General features: G+C 44.3%; 1 protein-coding gene across 1 annotated transcript in view; it reads left to right on the top strand.

Annotated features, from left to right (window-relative positions):
- dnai4 (dynein axonemal intermediate chain 4) overlaps positions 1 to 21387 on the top strand; it is a gene marked incomplete at both ends in the record, with an annotated part of 65175 nt that overhangs the window by 16068 nt on the left and 27720 nt on the right. Inside the window, 3 exons of the mRNA XM_084311279.1 lie at positions 837 to 1006; positions 2652 to 2764; positions 12800 to 12956. Coding sequence (XP_084167405.1) covers positions 837 to 1006; positions 2652 to 2764; positions 12800 to 12956 — 440 coding nt within the window. The remainder of the gene's footprint in view (positions 1 to 836; positions 1007 to 2651; positions 2765 to 12799; positions 12957 to 21387) is intronic.

Raw genomic sequence — 21387 nt, forward strand, 5'->3', positions numbered from 1 at the left:
GCGCCTTTGTTTACTCTCTTTATTTCTCTCATATTTTTATATTCAGATTTAATTCCATTGCTTATATTTATGTCTTTCTTCTATTATTCTATTGCCCTGCCCATACCTGTACGGCTGTGCCTCCCATCCCCCATGCTTCTATGATGCCTGAATTTGCCCAAGGGGATCAATAAAGGAATATCTTACCTTATCTTATCGTAAAAGCAGGAGAAATGATTCTCATAATAGCTTAGACCAGGGGTTCTCAAACTCTTTCTTACCGTGACCCCATTTTATTTAGGATTTTTTTTGGGGACCCCACACTTAATGTATCGCGTAATTGCAACGTGGAATCAAGGAATAACAAAATAAAAGCACACGTTGTTGAACTTGATCATGCATATTTATTAGACAATTTTATTACAGCACTATGTTATCAATACACATTTATAAAACGAAGCATATTTAGCCAGAATATGTTGCCAGAACATAACATTTTATTTAATTTTGTTTACTTGCCAATGCACTGGCACCTACCCGCAACCAGTGATGCAGTGCTCATGGGACGGGGGTTCCACGCCGTTCCACCAGGTCTTTGAGCAGGAGCACGCCGCACACGCATGCACGGATGCCCGGGAGCGCGCGTGCGTGCATGTGACGTCATTAAAACATAGTGCAACCAGAGATAAAATCACCACTGCACCACTGCCCGGCCGTGACCCCAATTTGGGTCACGGCCCGTAGTTTGAGAACCACTGGCTTAGAGACAATAATATGGTTCCCCCCGAAGAGACGTTTGAAAACCAATAGTTTAGAGACGGTTAACAATCTATTCAAATCATTCCACCCTCTTCCAGGTTCTGGATGAAGGCGGCACAGATGTCACTCCTCAGCCGCTCTACCAGCCCGAGCCCGGGGCCGTCCAGGCCAAGTACAGCAGGGTGTTCATCAACGAGGGGTCCGACTTCCTCTCCACCTTCTACCAGACCACCACCACCACCACCAGCGTCATGGCTCCCTTCAGCAGGTTCCAACACTCACAATGTTTTGGTAGAGCAGTATTTGTCGGCGTATGCATTTCAGTATGAATTCCAATGTTATATTCAAACCTTTATTTATTCCTCTAAAAGGACAATTGAGGTCACCCTCATTTTCAATGTCGTCGAGACTTACAGACATTTCAATGCATACATTTTTTACAATATAATAATAATAACTCTATCTATATAGCACCCTTCACCCATGGGCCGCAGCCCAATGTTCCCACAGCACAACATGAACATATGCATAAAATCTGCATACAGTCGACAGAATAAAAACAATGTATAAATTGCAGACATAAGAATAAGAATAGGTATAAAAGACAATAAAAGTAGTGCAACGTAGAACGTGCAGACATAAGAATAGGCATAAAATAAGTACAATATGTAGAGTGTTGCTGGAAGGCATGTGAACCCCCCCGGAACATCCAGTGCCCCAAACACCCCACACATCAATCCCCACCACATCCCCATCCAAGACACCCCCCCCCCCCCTGATAAAGCATGTCATGACCGAAGGAAAACACAAACAGCCTGCGTGCCACTCACCCCGCCATGCACGGCGACGGGGGTGCCACACCTACAGGCCGCCCCATCTCCCCATATGACCTTTGTTATATGTCTTTATCTTGTAATACAATTATCGTGGTGCCATTTAAATGTCTACATTTTCTTTAACTTTTTTTAATACTGCTGCAAGGAACAATTTTGCATTCAATTAAAATATACTATATAGTATATTTGATGGTTTTGTAAAAATCTATAGTTTGGCATGGATCTATGACTGTATACCTTCATATTCTGTATTCCTCTGACCTACCTATAAACCAATGTTATCTCTGTACCCTCTTGTGGCAGCACTTGATGGTACCTGCGGGGTCAATTTGGTAGTGCCTTCAGTTTGTTTTGGTATTGGTTGCATATCCATTGCTCCTTTGGTGCTTCTGTTTAGCCAGTAGTAGATTCCACTGTAGCTAGTAGTGGATTCCACTGTAGCTAGTAGTGGATTCCACTGTAGCTAGTAGTGGATTCCACTGTAGCTAGTAGTGGATTCCACTGTAGCCAGTAGTGGATTCCACTGTAGCTAGTAGTGGATTCCACTGTAGCCAGTAGTGGATTCCACTGTAGCCAGTAGTGGATTCCACTGTAGCCAGTAGTGGATTCCACTGTAGCCAGTAGTGGATTCCACTGTAGCCAGTATTCTGTGCAATGCGCCAGTCAATTTAAGTACATGCATAACGGTCCGTGAAACCCGGACATTTTCATGAATTTATAAAACCACCCCGGGCGCCCCGGACAGGGCGTGAAAAAAAGTACATGTCTGGGGCGCAAAAGAGGACGTTTGGTCACCCTATAGTAGTGGATTCTTCCGTGGCTGGCTAGTGGGTTCCACTGTGGCTAGTAGTGGATTCCCAATTTTACCAGACAATTACATTTCTTAATTTGAGGGACAAGAGTTCCGTAGCACCGTCCTTGTATTATATAATTATGAAACGCACACATCGAACTCACTGCAGAACACTTACCTCTCCTCCATTCCTACTGTACAGAGGTGTCTTGTTTGTCAGTGTCAGTGTCTCGTCTGGTAGTTGTGGATATTGGCTTCATACAGTCTTGGTGATGTTCTTCCAGGTCCATGTTTGGCAGCAGCACAGTGTCCAGATCCAGCCAGTGCACCATGGAGTCCATGAATGAGGAGATCATAGACCCGTCCTCCAGAAGGGACCTCCCCATCAGCATCGCAGGTATGTCGACTGTTTCAGTGGAATTGCATTGCTTGGGAACAGCACCCAAGGAATTAATTAAGGAAGGACGTCTTCAGGTGAATTGTCACTTTTTTGGCTTAGCTGCAAAGCCGTAAGTCGGCATCATTTTCAACTAAAAGTTGTTTATAAACCTATCCCTTACCGTTACCCCAACCGTAAAGGTGCTGTATAGATAACATTCAGCCACTAGATGTCGCACTAATAATAATAATAATACATTTAATTTTTTTTTTTTTGATCACATTTTTTATTATTATTCACATGAAACAAGACAACACATTAACCACAATCACAGTACATAGAACTTCACAAGAAAATAACAAAAACAATAATAATAATACAGACTAACAATTATACAGACAAGAGAAAAGAAAACAGAGTTCAACCTTCTAAATTTTAATTCCAAGGGGTACTATCTAATAAATGGTCTTTCCCAGTGTTCAGCCCCGATTCCCGGCCGTGTGACCCTATATTAATAAAACGTACATCTCCAATCCACCACAAGGACCATTTTTTGAGAACACGACCCGAAAACAGAGCAATGAACCTTCATGAAAAAACAAAAACCTGTAGAGGTGTTCCATAGACTCACAGAGACCGTGTAAAAGTGGCCAAACAGTGAAGAAATAGTTAAATAGCTGCCCCCCCATAATATCCCCAGCTAAACTCAAGATGACAAGACAAAAGACAAGACAGACAAAACATTTCCTCCTCCCCCTCCCAAGAGACCGCCGGACTCACCCGAACACGCACCTCAACCCCGCTCAGCCGCACACTGCGGTCTTTACCTTCTCAGCTGCTGCGAACCACAGGTCAATTCCAGCCTGCCCCACCCCAATCACCCGGGCTGTGGATATCTCAAGATAAATCACATCCAATAGAGTTAGGGACCAGTTAATCATTGTAAGCTTCTCAGGCTCCTTCCATCTCATTGCTATTAGCTTCTTCGCTGCTGTGACGCCCGCTAGGACAACCCTTTTCAGTTGTACGGACGCGGGTAGTGTCGTTATATCGTTCAGGAGTAGCGTAACAGCTGTGAATGGGATAGTTAAGCCACACAGATCTGAAAGTTTGTCCGTTATTGACCTCCAGAAGCGGGCCACTGGTGGGCAATCCCAATACATATGCATATAAGTGCCAGTGGCCTTTTGAGAGCACAAAGTGCACCGAGAGTCGGTTATCAGTCCCATAGCATATAGCTTCCTAGGTGTAAGATAGGTCCTATGAATATAATTAAAATTAATTTGCTGGTGATTGGGGTTGCGGGAAGATAATGCCACATTTGCCCAAACATCATCCCAGTCAAACTCGGGGTCCAACTCCGGGATATCCACACGCCAGATTGTATCCAATGATACATTTTTATACGTGGATTGAATTAAGAGCGTATAAAAGTCGGAGACAAACCCTCTGGATGTCGTCCTGTCCACTATGAGCCTGAGGAAGGGGTGTGGGTGCAAGGCTTGAGCCCACGGTACGCCATGCGCCCTCAGTGCTGACCTTAGTTGAAGGTAAAGAAAGAAGGACTCGCCGGGAAGATCATAAAATTCTCTTAAGTCCTGAAACACACGGATGGCCGTTCTTATCATAAATATCCTCCAGAGTATGCACTCCCCTCCTTTGTCATTGAGGAATATTAACCGGCTTGTGTCCAACAAGTAATTGCTGGTTATTAAAAATTGGAGAGTCCAGGTGCCAAGGGCATTTAACCCCACACGACCTCTGTACATTACGCCACGTTTGGATCACGTGAGTTATGATCGGTCCATACCTCAGCCGGCATTTCGAAATAGAGACAGTGGAGTACACTACATCCTGCAATCTTAGCGGAGATACCGCCGCCGCTTCTAAGGAGCGCCACGATACAGCCTCTACAGGGTCTAGCCAGCACATCAGAGGTCTCAGTGAAAAGGACCAGAAATAAAGTTTAAAATCAGGGATTGCGAGGCCCCCATCTTGTTTTCTACGTTGAGTAGTAGCCCTTTTGATTCTTGGGCATTTGTTATTCCAGATAAACTTAGATACCATCGATTGTACCTTGCGCCAGTGGTCTATTGGAGGGGGCAGGGGGAGCATTGAGCTAATAAAATTTATCCTAGGCAGGATGTTCATTTTGATTATGGAAGCCCGGGCTTGTAAGGAGTTAGGAAGGGACGACCACCTGTCTAGATCCTGGCGTATTTTATCATAAGTACCCGTGAAGTTGTACTTAGTAGTTTGGTTCAGCGTGGGGAATATCTCTATGTCCAAGTATTTAAAATGTTCTACTATGGGGATATCAGCTGGTAGTCGTACCGCCTTGGCCAGTTCATTAAGAGGTAGGCAGGCTGATTTGTTCCAGTTAATCTTAAAACCTGACAATTTACCAAACTGGAGACTGGAAAGAGTGTGGAACAGTTTTTGCCTGTCAGTATCATCGCAGACGGCGAGGCATACAGGACTTTAATCATATGAATAAAACTCTTTCCAAGACCCATGACCTCAAGTACCTTCCACAGGTATGACCACTCAAGTCTGTCAAACGCCTTCATGGCATCCAAAGACAGAACTGTGGATGGAGTTGTATTGTCTTTACTGTTATCGATTACATGCAACAGCCTCCTAAGATTATCTGCAGCCAGACGCCCCGGGATAAAACCAGTTTGATCGCAGTGTACCAATACAGACATAAATCTCTGCAGGCGACGGGCCAGCACCTTGGCAAACACATTTAAATCGGCCCCGAGAAGACTCAAGGGTCTATAGCTACCACAATCATTGGGATCTTTGTCCTTCTTGAGAAGTAAAGAAATCAACGCCATATTGACATCTCTTGAGAACTCCCCTTGTTCGATAGCGTAATTGATCATATCGAGCATCAATGGACCCAGTTGGTCCCAGAAAGCTAAATACACTTCGGGTGGAATACCATCCCAGCCTGGTGCCTTACCCCTCTGCATTTCAACAATCGTCTCCCTCAATTCTACGAGAGTAATCGGTCTCCCCAGTTCCTTGGCCTCTTCCTCAGAAATGTGGGGTATCTCAAGCCCGCCAATGAACGATTCAAATTTAGAGTCATCAAGATCACCCTCTGAGCTATATAACTGTGAGTAAAACTCTTTAAAAGTGTCATTGATCTTTTTCGAATCAGTAGTGACTGCACCCTGGCTCGTCCTAATCGAGGGGATATCCGAGAAATGATCATTTGAGCGTATTTTCATTGCCAATAGATGGCTAGGTCTGGAGCCGTGAAAATAGTAATTTTGTCTTGTCCTATGTATCAAGAACTCAGACTGTTGTTTAAGTATGGAGTTTATTTCTTTTTTGACTATCTTACGTTGTGTGTTTAGTCGTTCATTATAGTTAGTTTGCAAGGATGCGTATAGGTCCGCATATAATGATTCCAGTCCTTCTAGCTTTTTTGACCGGGATTTTCGCAAATTGGAGGCAAATAGTGTGACATGACCCCTGATAAATCCTTTCAATGCGTTCCACAGGACCCTAGGGTCTTCTACTGTGCCAACGTTGATCTGCAAAAATTCAGCTAGTTTACTCCTGAACTCAGAACAGAAGTCATCGTTCTTTAGCAAGGTCGAATTAAAACGCCATCTGGGAGCTCTTGCGGAGAGCCTGCCAAAGGTTGCCGTAAGGAAAATCCCCTTGTGGTCTGAGAGAGCCAAGGGAACCAATGAGACATCGAAACTATCAAACATATTAGGGGACGCGAATGCATAGTCAATTCGAGAGAAGCTTTTGTGTCTGGCTGACAGGTGAGAGTAATCTTTGAGGGTGGGGTTGCATAAGCGCCAAAGGTCTGTGAGCCCCGTGTCTTTGGCCCACATCCTAAGGGCCTTAGAGGCCCGTTTTTGGTCGCTCGTTTCAGAGGGCCCGGACCTATCCATCTCCGCATCCCAGCACGCATTAAAATCGCCACCCACAATGAGAGCGTATCCATTAAGTTCCAACATATTCTTTGTGATTGTATTATAGAACGCTGAATCAAATGTGTTAGGAGCATACAATGCTATTATAGCCATCTTCCTATGCAAGAATTCAACTTTTGCTATAGTAATCCTTCCCTCCGTGTCCGACCATACATCCAAGATTTTGATATCAAGGTTACGTCTTGTAACTATGACTACTCCTTTCGTCTTATCATCGGCTGAGGATGAGGAGATAACGTGATATTGCCGATTTGCCAGTCTTGACACGTCACCTACCAATAAATGCGTCTCACTAAGGAGAGCAAGGTCAATATTTCTCCTCTTCAATAGCCAAAGGACACTGGCACGCTTGTGTGGGGCGTTAAGCCCTCCTGCGTTCCAAATTAAAATATTCAATTTAGCCATGAAATATTCAATTTAGCCATGGTCGAGCTTGTATAAATGCGTAGAGAACATACCAGTGCAGCCAGGCTGAGTACAGAGGTGCTGATCCCGGCGGGCCCGGACGGTCAATCCCAGGAGTTCAGAGGAGGAACAATTACACACATATAAGACAACAGTACATAAAACACATAAAAATACCACCCCAGCTACAACCCCCCCTCCTTCTACTCTAAACCCTAACCCCCCCCGTCCTATTATAAGGCCCCCTATACCCACTCTCCAATCCCCACCCTATGCCCCATCCACTGAGGATGGTCATCTTCCTATCACTTCCCACTAGAGACATGGATCAATAAGACGCTCCCCACTCCAACCCCCCTCTAGATAAACCCCTGAGTAAACCCCCACTAGTCCAATAAACACAAATAATAATAAAAATTAAATTCAATAAAGATATCGGTCGAAACCCACCTGAGCACTGGCCCCAACATGAGACAACCATAATGGTAAAAATAGCCATTATTAAATAATAACTCCACATCAACCTGCAGCCAACTATTTCCGAATCTGCGCTTCAACGTCGCATTGTTATAGCCCAAAAGGGTATAGGAAAATTCAAAACAAAATTAAATTAAATCATCCCAGCCGATAGTCTAAGGCAGGATCGGGTCACAGGTTAATTGTGCAAAATTGTGTGAACAATGTCAATTAAACAATGACAAAAAAAGGAAGGGAAAAAAAAAGGGTTATGGTCAAAGTGCACCCCTTTAGCTGTCCCTCTGATCAGGCACAACGGCTGAAATGACATAACCTATGTAAGAACAGAATTAAACACATTCATTAATTAATCCGGGGATGGTAATAAGCAACACCTGACATCACCTGTTATCATACATTGTTTCAATAAAGATATCGGTCGGAGCAGTTAGTCCAAGGTAGGATCGAATCACAGTTAAATTGCTCATTCAAATGCCATTAAAACAGCGACAATAATTATTATATAATTACTCAGCATCAACCCTGTAACCATCTACCTTGGAGTCTGCATATTAATGTCGCAACGTTATAGCATAAATGGATCACGGAAAATTCAAAACAAAATTAAGGCAAATCAGCAGTTAGTCCAAGGTAGAATCGGATCACATTTAAATCGCGCATACAGATGACATAAAAACAGCGACAATAAGAAAGAAAAAAGAAAGGAAAAGAGGGTCATGGCTAAAGTGCAGGCCATATAACCATATAGCCATGAAGTGCAAGCCATACCCGACCCAACCTGTTATCATATATTGTATATGCATATTCAACCGACCTTGGCTTCTACTATGGATCCCAAAGCTCAAAACAACCTGGATATAAAAATAAAAGCATACCAGAAGTTAGTTAGGGATTCGATCACTCTTGAATCGTGCAAACCAATGTCCCTTTGAACAGCAACAGCAACCAAAATACGTAACCATTAACGGGTCTCGAATGTCTCAGCGCAGACTATAGACGAAGCCCGCTGGCTAGCCCGAGGCTAGCGCGTAAGCTAGTGATGAATCCGGATAGCACGTTAGCCTATTATGTACATTGTTCAGCTAGCTCGTTAGCTTCCAAAGAGGCGATACACAAGTATGACCATGAGGTCAGCTTTAGCAAGTAACAGAAGTCATTGGGCAGCCCCGCTAGTTGGATGGGCATTGGGCAGTTAGCATGTCTGGGCATGACAGCAAGTATTTGTGAATAGTCGGCCTAATCAATGTATATAGGCCCAAACCGCCAAGTCACTCACCCGCCATAGATATCAAGCAACAGACTCGGGTATCTCCGCGAGATATTCCTTCGCTTTAGCCAACGACCAAAACAAACGCTGACCACCGACCTTCTCCAACACAGATAATTTCGCGGGAGCGAATAACGTGGGCCTCAGGCCTAGTTTCCATAGCTTAGTCAGGACCACCTTGTATTCGCCTCTCTGTGCTTGAACCTCCGGTGTAAAGTCTTCGAAAATGGCCACTTTGTGATCGCCAAGCCTCAGATTACCCCTTCTGGTACGAGCCGACCGCATGATGAGTTCTCTCTGCTGGAGTCTGTTCAGCTTGACTATGATGGGCCTCGGCTCTTTGTTCACGCCGGGAGAGAACCTGCCCGCTCTGTAGGCCGATTCACAGATAGGAGGCGAAGGGAGGACGTCCGTCCCTAGTATTTTCTGCAGCAGTTCGGGCACGGTCTCAGAGAGACGGCCTTCACCGCTGGTCTCCGGTACTCCAACAATCCTGACGTTGTGGCGTCTATCCCGGGACTGCATCTCCTCCATTGCCGACTGTAGTTTGTTGACTTCAGCCTGCCTAGCCAGCAGGGCGGATTCGAGACCCGCCATCTTCTCGCACTGTAATGATACCTCCGTCGTTAGCATGGCTAGTTCGTTAGCATTAGCCGAGGAGACAGCGTGCATCGTCTCCATCTTGTCTGTCAGCGGTACTACCGCCAGCCGTATTTCTTCTGATATCTCACGACGGAGGCTGACACAAAAATCCGCCAACACTTTCTTCTGTGCTTCAGCGATGCGTGTCTCAGAGTCTGCGTGTAGCTTGGTCATGACCAAGAGCACAGCTTCGCTTAACTCCCAACGGGCGACGGTGCGGCCAGGCCCGGCGGTGATGGTTTGCTGGTAGGGGCAGTCATGGCTCTGGTTTCCACCCCCGTCATCGTAGAAAGTCGAAAAAAGTCGATGAATGTATACTAAACACGACGACCTAGCAAACAGATAAAAAACAAATAAAAATAAAATAAAGACTAATGGGGAGAAACGTATATTCAGCACGGTAGAAGGGAGCTCATGTGAAACACGTCTACTCCATGATCGCTCAGCCAGAATCATTAATACATTTAATTTATAAAGCGCTTTTCAAAAACCCAAAGAGCAATGAGCATGAGCAAAACATGAGCAAAACAAATGAACAGAGAAACAACAGTATGAATACGCAGGACATACAACCACGGGTAACAAGTAACAGATACAGAGTCCAGTAGGGGAACAGTCAGGGAAGTAATTAAGGAACCCGAGGGGAGGGGGGGGGGGGGGGCAGGAGAGGGAGAGAAAGTAGGGGAAAAGGAGGTGGTAGGTTGGAGGAGGGTGGTTATGGGTAGGGAAGGTTGTATGCTTGGGAGAACAGGTAGGTTTTGAGTCTGGATTTAAAGGTGGAGAGTCTCGGACAGTCTGAGGGAGGGTGTTCCAAAGTCTGGGTGCAGCTTGTGAAAAAGCCCGGTCACCAAAACCTTTCAGCTGGATGACGGGACAGTGAGGGAAGCAGTGGAAGAGGACCGGAGGGAACGGATGGGGCGGTAAGGGAGAAGGAGGTCTTTATTTGTCATGCAGCAGCACACACATGTAAGATGGGCGACACACAGGAACACACACACATGCATTGGGTCGCCGATGAAATGCCTCTCTGCACTTGACCCATCCCAGTCATCCTCCCCCCCCCCCCCCCCCAAGGGCAGCCGGGAGCAGACATGGGCTGCGGCGTGGGGCCGCGCCCGGGGACCAATTCAAGTGCTCCTGTCCGTCTTCGCCAGGGACGTGACAGCGTTAGCGATCTGTTCTGCATGTTTTTTTGTATCTCTTTTTGGAGGGGAAAACCTTGCGAGCACGGGGGGAACATGCAAACTCCACACAGAAAGGCCCGGGAGATACCCCACCTGGGTACCTGGCAACCTGGTCCCCAAGCGGGAATCCAAGCCACTACACCACCATGTCCTTGATTCAATCAGGTGCATTCCATGTGGGGAAATAGACCCGTTTGCTGTACTCTGCTACTTTTAGTCAGGGGAGTGTCATGATTTCTCCCTAGAGCCCCGTCATACTTTTTTTTTGCGCAGCAGCTCGCGCAGGTAGGGGGCAACTTAGTCACGTGACTCCATTGGTATTTACATTTACATTTAGTCATTTAGCTGACGCTTTTATCCAAAGTGACTTACAAGTTCTATACGACAAGTCATCAGGAAGGGTACAACTCTATCAGCTGAGTAACAATGTTCATCCTACAGTGTAGGTTAGTTTATTAGGACAAGTGCATGACAGTAAGGTTAGTTAGGGTTAGATTATTATTATTATTTTTATTTTATTTCAGATAATGGTTGAAGAAGTGCGTCTTTAGTCGACGGCGAAATATTGGACGGGTTTCGGCTGTCCTAACTGGGGTGGGTAGTTCATTCCACCATTGTGGGGCAAGAGAATAGAAACTGAGAATAGGCGACTTCTCTTTGATGGTATTGCTGATTGGCTCTGATTGCTGATTGGCTCGAACACGGTATGTTTGTGTACAGTGAACAGGTCTATGGGAAGTAGGGAGGGCATACATGCCTGCAACATCATGTCAACATTCAGTTGAATAGAGCACTATTGTCTACACCATGGGTTCTCAAATTTTTTTATACCACAACCCCATTTTATTTAGGATTTTCTTTGGCGACCCCACACTTAAAGGAAAGGAAAAAGGAAATTTGCTTATTTTCCATCTACCCTGGAGTTAGACAAGAAGATACATACCTTTTTCTTCTCTGTGCATGCAGTAGGAGTAGGAAGACGTTGGGAACTAGGCTAATGGAGGAACCTACTTCCAGTGACTGACGCTAAGCTAGGCTAACGGTGCGTGTCTTCCTACTCCTACTGCATGCACAGAGAAGAAAAAGGTATGTATCTTAACACTCCAACATTTTGGGAACCCTGGAGTTAGACAAGAAGATGCATACCTTTTTCTTCTCTGTGCATGCAGTAGGAGTAGGAAGACGTTGGGAACTAGGCTAATGGAGGAACCTACTTCCAGTGACTGACGCTAAGCTAGGCTAACGGTGCACGTCTTCCTACTCCTACTGCATGCACAGAGAAGAAAAAAGGTATGTATCTTCTTGTCTAACTCCAGGGTAGATGGCAAATAAGCGAATTTCCCAAAATGTTGGAGTTTTCCTTTGTATTGCGTAATTTCAATGTGGAATTAAGGAATATCAAAATAAAAGCACACGTTGTTGAACTTGATCATGCATATTTATAAAACGAGGCATATTTAGCCAAAATATGTTGCCAGAACATAAATATATATATATTTTTTAATAATAATAATAATAATAATAATAATAATAATAATAATAATAATAATAATAATAATAATAATAATAATAATAATAATAATAATAATAATAATAATAATAATAATAATAATAATAATAATAATAATAATAATAATAATAATAATAATAATAATAATAATTATTATTATTATTATTATTATTTTTTTATTTACTTGCCAATGCCCACTGTCACCTACCCACGGCCCCACTTTGGGTCGCAACCCGTAGTTTGAGAACCGTTGATCTACACTGATTAATGTGTCAGGAAGTAAACCTACACTGAGTCACTGAGTCACTGAGGCACAGAGTCCCACTGAGTCACTGAGTCACACTGAGTCCCACTGAGTCACACTGAGTCACTGAGTCTCACTGAGTCACACTGAGTCACTGAGTCCCACTGAGTCCCACTGAGTCACTGAGTCACACTGAGTCACACTGTCACCGAGTAACCCTGAGTCACAGAGTCTCAAGACGTGTTGATACCTACTCTGCTCTCTGTGTGGATACCTACACAGTACACAGTAAATTTCACAGAGTAAAATTTGTTTTACTCAAACAAGTTCTGCACAAATGTGATTCTTGTGTCCCCTGTCAGATGTGCATGTGAGGAGAGAGGAAGTGACGGAGTTGGTGAGCGAGGCCATGCTGGAGGAGGTGGTGGACTGCTACCTCTCGGAGACGGACACTGTGTCCATGCTGGACATGCACAGCGTCTCTGTGTCTGTAGACGCAGAGGACGCAGAGGCTATAAAGTAACCTTTTACGGCCTGATTGGTTTCACGTGACTATGGGGTGGGACCTAAACATGTTCATAATTACAGTAGCATGTTTTAGGGTGAGACTTAAAAAAGAATAACACCTAATTTAATAATTTCTATCTTATTCATACAGTCCAGGGCAGTATTTGTAGACATGAACAGCTCTCTCATACTTTAAACTGAGGTCAAGTATTTGTTCCTTCATGAAACCAGATAACGACCCTACTCTACTCTGCTCTACTCTGCTGTACTCTAGTTCAAGTTTCAAGTTTCTTTATTAGTTGACATGCAAAAATACAGAATACCTTCACATGGAATGCTTTTTTCTGTTATGCTCCTATGAGGATCATAGGACGCTTGGATCATACACATACAGCTCATTACAGTAATATTCCACAATTATTACATTTTAGATAGTAATAATGGTACAGAGCATTAAAACACCTACATGCGCTTTGATGACGCATGTAGGGCTAGCCTTGAGACAAACATATGCGTATTCACCACCGCAAACAGACTGGCAGCCGTCCTAGGCAGCGCCATGTACGGAAGGAGGGGAACAAGGGCGTAACTTTGTTGTCAGTGGTGGAGGGGACGCGTGAACACTTAAGGCAACTAACATGTGCTTCCGCATTGCTCTGATTGGCCACCGCTCTCCTTCGTGAATCCCAGCAGCTCTACGCACCGAGCGTAGAACGAAAACAGAAAGCCGCCATCTTTGATTTCATTTGCAGCAGGAACGCAGCAGGAACAAGTGCAATAAACAAAAAAGGATACAGTCACTGTGTATTCTGCCTCATTTATTGATGAGTATTCTGCCTCATTTATTGATGAATAGGAAGTACTTGAGGTCGTTGTTAAATACGTGTGTGTTTTAATAAACAGTATAACTGTAAAAGTAATGTTGAATTGTCGTGTCGCTAAACTAGACAAAGAGGTTTGAAAATACGAGCGTCTTGGCGTGTAATGACTAGTGATGAATTATGTGTTTTAAATATGTTGCGACCGTCAGATTGTTGTTAAAAATGGAGGGATACTAGCTAAGGTGTGGGGGAGTTGGCGTATATAAGTTGATTGCGGAGAGAAATGTCGTATTTATGCTGTTTAAAACGGGGTGATGGGCGAAAATCTTTGGTTTTAGCTTAACGTATGGGGTGGAGTTAAATTCGCGAGCGGGTAAGGGGCCTACGTAATGTTTAAAGAACAAGATCTAAGGTGGAATTTACAAGTATAGATGTGAAGAAAGATTTTGATAAAATGTTTTAATTTGCTGTTAAATTAGATAAGTTGCCGGTGAGGTAACGTTAGAGTGACGCGGTGGGTAGGTGGGGGGGGGGGGGGCACTGTACACTGTACATTTGGTGCTCAAGTGCAACATCCCTATATACTATATACTCATGTACCATGTTCTACAGTAAGTGGGGAGTGTAAACATTTATAGTTAAAGACAGTAGAGCTTGAGTACTTTTCGATAGGGCTTTGATTCAAACCGGTGCATGAGATGGGGTTCTATATGTAGAACATGGTACAGTAAGGCACGAGTGTAAACAGTGAAGCAAACCCCCTCAATGTACAGTGATTCAAACCCCCTCAATGTACAGTTTCTGCACATTGATGCTTTATACTATAGTGCAAGACAGTTTCGATAGGGCTTTGAATCAAACCCCCTCAATGTACAGTTTCTGACAGTTGGGCTGTGTTGCGAAATAACGTTATGAATAAAGCGTGAAATAACAGCATATAACGTTATGAATAAAACGCGAAATAACAGCATATAACGTTATGTTATATAACGTTTATGAGTGAATCTGGTAGAGTGAATCTGGTAGTTGTCTGGTAGAGTGAATCGCGTTGGTAGTTGTTTTGATAAATATGTACATTCCCATTTCTGCGAGTAGGTCGCTTAACATTACAAGGCTCGCTTGCGTTACCGGCGTGCTGGCGAAAACGAGCGTAGCGTCACGTGGGGTCAGTGGGCCAATCAGAGCAATGCGGAAGCACATGTTAGTTGCCTAAAGTGTTCACGCGGAGGGGACACATTTGGGGGGGTGGTCAGTGGCGGAGGGGTGCTACGTATAGTTGTATGGTCGCGGGGGGTCCCCCTTTTCGTACCCCTTTCTCTCCCAAACCGTTCCTGCAATTGTTTTATGTTGCACGATGATCATGAATACATTTATTATGTATTGTATTTTTTATGTTTAAATATCAACATTATCTGTCCACCCTCAGTACATTTACTGTCAATATAATATACTCGTCTGACTTCATCTGATCTTTTCAAACGCACACACAGAAGGGAGAATGCCTGCCCCCCCCACCCTTCCCCAGTCCTCACTCTGCCCGTCTGCTGTTCTCTCTATGGCTCTGAACAGAGTTAGCTTGTTGTTAGCTTACGCTAACATAACGTTAATTTCGGTCTTTAACACAACGTGGTCATAGGTGGCGGATGAGCTGGACATTAGGGTAGGCTATAGTGTTGTCACGATACTGGAATTTCGACTTCGATACGATACCTTGAAAAGTATCGAAAGTATCGATATTTTCGATACAAAAAAAATATATACATATATATATATTTTTTTTAACAAATTTTGCTTTTGTTGCTGGTTGATTCTCCTCAGCTTCTCTCTGGTACTATAAGAGAAGATAAATATAACACTTTTAAAACCATTTGTTTATCTTTAGATCAGACATTTAAAAATAACTAAATTATCTAATCTAAATCAAACCCCTCTTAAAAACAAAAACCTGTTTAACCTAGCCATCTATAAAACATCATGCTAAAACTGTGAAACATACTCCCCTAAAGAAAGAAATACATAGCAAACATGACTCAGTTATGCAATAGTGCTGCTGTTTTTTTATTTGGTTAAAACAACATCTACAACAATTTTCAGAGAGAGAGAGAGAGAGAGAGAGAGAGAGCTATTTATTATCTACAATGTATAAAACAACAGCCTAGAGCAGGGGTGGCCAACCCGCGGCTCGCGAGCCGCATGCGGCTCTTTGCCCGTCAATGTGCGGCTCTTCCATCCATAAAAAAAAATTTAATTTTTTTTTTTTATTATTATTATTTTTTTTACCTTTTTTTTATTTATTTTTTTACTTTTTTTTTTTTTTTATGTCACTCATTCCATACGGACGTAGAATAAACATTTACAATTTTTTTTTAAATGGTCCATTTGCATGTTCTTGGTATCTGAATCTAGGGACATATATGGATCAGTGTCAGAAATAGTGTGTCTGTTACTAGGCTTGAGTAAATTGTAATGAACCAAAGGAGAATATCAATTCTATTTAAAAAAAAATGATCTTTGACTGTAAATAACACCATGCTAAAATTGACCAGACCTGAAAAATCTAAGCAAATGAATAAAGGGAAGATGATTAAACAGAAGGTTTTGTAGATACAGTACTGAATTCTGCCATCTTTTTTATAATGTAAATTTCTCCACCATTTTTCATCATATTGCAACACCGTTTTTTGCAAGACGTTCACAGAAAGGTAGAGAAACTAACTGCGTTCTGTTTTATGGCAATAACGTTCAGGTTTGTGGGAGATAATCCCAAAAAATAAGAGAAATTAAAAAGTAAATCCAGAAGTCAGATGATTGACAGGGGCTGGTGTGAGCTGGGTAGGGTAGTTTTTCGAAATTTGAAAGCCCTGAGTCTCTTCCTTCAAAAGACTCACTTTTGGCTGTGCCACTTCCTCCTGTCAATATGCGCCGGTTTCCGACTCAATGCCCTGAGATTTCTATAATCTTATATTTCACTAATAACAGTTAAAATAATTGGTAAACAAACATAATGCTGAAAATATACACTTTTACTGTATATCTCGGGCTTAAGAGGTTAACCCTGTGAGGCCCAAATTAAAAAGAAATTAGCAACTTCAGAGGCCAGAGGGTGGGACATATAAACACATTTACTATCAAATAGCATTGTGAGGCTGAACAACAGGACCAATTGACTATACATGTGCTTAAAGGGGAACTATCTTATAAATGGCTTTTTTCAGTGTTTACCATTGTTTCTTAGCTATATGTGGACTTATATTAATAGGATATATGTCTCTAATTCTCATATTGGCGAATTCTTCCAATTCTCCTCTCACAATATTCACCCTCACTGAACTGAGTCATCTGAAAATGTGCATATCTGTGATGTCAGAGATTTCTCAGCTGCATAATAATGTGGCAGTTGATGTGGCAGTTGGCACCAGGCCACACAGTGGTTGGAGCCCAGCCTCAAAACGGCTTAAGATCTTGAGGTAGAAAAATGCGGTTTTTAGTACTTGATTAGAAATACAAAACAATGCATTTTTTTTGAAAAAAACCTAGGTGTTCCATAGACTCACAGGAATTGTGTAAAAGTGCCCAAATAGTGAAAGAAATAGTAAAATAGTTCCCCTTTAACATTTTTTAAATAAACATTATTTTTTTAAATGGCTAAAAGTGATTTTGTAATTTTGCAACCGTGGGTCTCACAGGGTACTTTTAACCCTGTGAGGCCCAAATAAAAAAGACATTAGCAACTTCAGAGGCCAGAGGGTGAGACCTATAAACACATGAAGGGTGCCGTGACTGAAAAAAAAGGTTGAGAAACGCTGGTATATGGTGTGGCTCTTTGTGGTACCACAGTCATTTTTTTGTGGCTCTTAGTCTCTGACTGGTTGGCCACCCCTGGCCTAGAGGCTTTTAAATACAGACAGACAGACAGATATTTCACAAACACCAAGCAATGCTGTTGCATTTCATGGCAATCTCGTTCACAGTTTCACACCAAACTTTGAGGGGAGGGGTGTTATGTAGCCTATTTTGTACACACCTGAAAACTGGGCTGTTGTTGATATGCAAAGACAGCTGTGGTCGGTAGTAGGTACTTAGCGCCGGGTGCTCACCTGGCTACTTGACTTTGCATGACAATGGCTCAGAGATGGACAAGCAGCCATTTTCCGTGTGGTCCTATCACATCGCGTCACCGTTTATTATCGTGCAGGGGACAATAACTGCATTCTGAAAACATCCCTTAGTTACACCCCTGGGTGGGAAGGTGGGGGGGGGAGTACACAAGCCACGTCCTGGGTGGGGGAGGTAGTGGTGCTGGGGAAAGGAACGCCATGTACCGTCCTTATCTCCTATCTCCAAGAGGGCCTTCGACTCTGGACGACCTTGGAGTCGTCCAGAAATTTGTTTTGGCTGACTGACTGGCAACATTTTCCCAGCCACGTCAATTTAAGTTTGATTTTGAGTAGAGTGAATTATAACTCTTATTGATTTGAGTGGAGTGAGTTTTAACAACTCTGTCCAAATGACTGAATCATTAGTCCAAGTGTCCAAGTGTCTTAATCAGTTCATTAAGTACTCTACTCTACTATACTCTACTCTGCTGTACTGTACTGTACTCTGCTCTACCCTGCTCTGGTGTACTCTACTCTACTCTACCCTGCTCTGATGTACTCTACTCTACCCTGCTCTGATGTACTCTACTCTGCTCTGCTCTACTATACTCTACTCTACTCTACTCTACTCTACTCTACTCTACTCTACTCTACTCTACTCTACTCTACTCTACTCTACTCTACTCTGCTCTGATGTACTGTACTCCAGGGGTTCTCAACCTTTCTGCTGCCAAGGCACCCCTGTGTTCAATAAAATATTCCAGGGCACCCCTACATACGATAAAGACTTTTCCGGTCCTGTCTTTTTTGCTACAATGATGACAAAAGTGCTTGCTTTCAAAATAATGTTTATTTAAGAAACCGGGAAACACATTTGTGTGTATATGCAGGCTATATAATGCATTATTAACAGGTGTTTCAGATCTAAATGGCTTAGTACTGTTGACATTACACTGCTTGTAGTAGTAAATCAAATAGCATATTTCTTTAAATAAAATTACAGAAAATTATCACTAAAGTGCTATCTGTTGCAGCTGCACAATTTTCCATAAAACTCAGTGGAAATGTATAGCTCAATGCGAGGTCTGCTGCTGCTGGCTAATAATACGGTCAATACGCGGGGAGATCTTTGACAAGGCAACACGCATGTCATCCTCAAGGCTCAAATTGGCCCTATATTTTGTTTTCAGAGCTGTCATGGATGAAAAGCCAGCTTCACACAGATATGTGGTGCTGAATATAACACATGTTAGACAATTAGTTGCTTGCAGAGTTTTCCTTACACACAGAAACAGCGTGACTCGTGAGATAAGTTGTCACAGAGCTGTCAAACGCAGGGCTGAATAGCTAGATGTCATAGCTTCTAAAATTGAAGGTCCGCGCTGCTCTGTGTATATTATGTAATGACAATTGCGCGTTGACACGCCCACTACGCAAAACGTAAAGTTATGTATATAACCAAGTTCTGTGAATTATGGCGACGCTCGGCATCATCTGCACTGTACTTCACTTCGTGCACGAGCACTGAATAAAAAATTCCTGTATGTACCTTTACATCCCAACATTCGTCTGGCCACACCCCCATCCGCTTACCTTCATAAGCAGGTGTGTGGTCACCTACTCGCCTCCTTCCCAAACTTTCACCACAAGGCGAGATCAAGGGCTGCAGCGGCGTCTGATGCTGAGCGTCGCCATAATTCACAGAACTTGGTTATATACATAACCTTACGTTCTGTTTCATTATGGCTTTCGCTCAGCATCATCTGCACAAGAGGAGCTAAGCGGGAGCCATAGCTCGACAAATGTACCCCGCTGAGGCCCCCCACAACCATCAGACCGGGGAGGACCGAGCCCCCCGACCCTCCCTAATGGAGGATACCCCCCCTATTGGAGGCTTACGGGAGGGAGACGGATCCGACCGTGCGAAGAGGAACTCAAGCAACTCAACGCACAGGGTGAGCAGACCGTGGCTTGACCCCACGACTACACACACGCACAACCCGCATGCCACCAGGGAACGAACGGAAGGAACAAACCTCGTTACTGCCCCCAAAATCATGGGGTCAAGAGCAAACCCAACCCCGTGGCAAGGCTGTAGCAGCGGAGCGCGAAGGAAGACCCAGACCCACTGAAGGGACTCGATCCTCTGGAAAAAGGGGGCCCGGAGAGGTCCATGACGCCAGGCATCAAGACCCCACCAGGCGGTCACTTAGTGACACCGCCCCCCACATCGCCAGCGTATTCGGATAAGGCCCCTCCAAGAGCGGGCACTTTCCCCCCAATAGCACACCGCCTGGCACACTGACCCTGCAGAACAGGCAGTCAGCATGGCCGTAAGCACTCAAAAAGTTCAACCAACGGAAGCAGGCAGCGCACCGGGGAAACCAGGCAGCAGGCTGTAACCTGAGCCTGGAGCACTGCGGACGAGACAGGCGCCAAAGGAGTCAACTGAAAACAGCCCCCCGGCAGAAGGGGCGTATGCTGGCGTTGTTGATCACCATGACAAAGCCTCCATTAAAAAAAAACCACCCAGAGGGGTCGAGGCAGAGAAGGCTGACATGATTGGCAGACGTCATGAACGTGCAGGGGCACACTCAACCGGGTAACCCGGGAGTTGACTCTGCTCCAACACACCAGGGAATCAACCACCCTCTTGGTACCACATGCGGTGGTTGTTCCTATAACCCATCAAGAAAAAAATCCAAAACACACCTGCGGGTATACACTGGCTATACCGCAATACAAGTGTTTCAGTTTTCAAAAAAGGGTTATTCCAGGCCTGCAGGGCGACGAAACATTACTTCGGACCGGGCCCGGCGGCTCGGGAAGCACCCAGGGTTACCAGAGGAGGTCCAAAAGACCACCCCAACAGCCCCCTCTTCGCCACGCGTGAGATAGGAGCGAAAAGAATGGAGAACCAGCCCTAAGCGTACTGCACTTGGTATTCCCAGGCGGTCTCCCAACCAGGTACTAACCAGGACCGAACCTGCTTAGTTTCCGAGATCGGACGAGATCGGGCGTGTTCAGGTTGGTATGGCCGTAAGCCATTACAATAGCGCAGAGTACAACATGTACCCCACAAAGGGTCTCCATAACGCCTAACCCTGTGACACCCGGGCCGACCCGGCATTTTTCCCCCCGAAAAAAGCACAAGTCCCTCAGGGTACCAGAACAGCAGATCTGCATCCCTGGCGGACAACGGGTTAACTGACCTGGACCAGTGCGACCAGACCAGTCCCGTGCCCTAACCACGCCGACATGCCCACTCCAGAAAAGGGGGTAGGTATGCGTGTCGATCTAAAACATGAAAAGAGGGCGCCACCCAGACGGTCCCATTTGTACCGCGCTCAGTGGCCCACCCCAAGGGCGTGAGACCCCTCTACCTATGTTCTGATCTATTCCGTTAACATTCCCCAGATATGAACGAGAATTCATCAAGACAACCTAGTAAACTGGCGCTCGGAAGAGACGAAACTCCATCCCAGTTGCCCTATAAAAACGCTGTTTTAATAACAAGCAACCAAG

The sequence above is a fragment of the Notolepis coatsorum genome (assembly GCF_963971535.1).
Source record: "Notolepis coatsorum genome assembly, chromosome: 3".
Lineage (NCBI taxonomy): Eukaryota > Metazoa > Chordata > Actinopteri > Aulopiformes > Paralepididae > Notolepis > Notolepis coatsorum.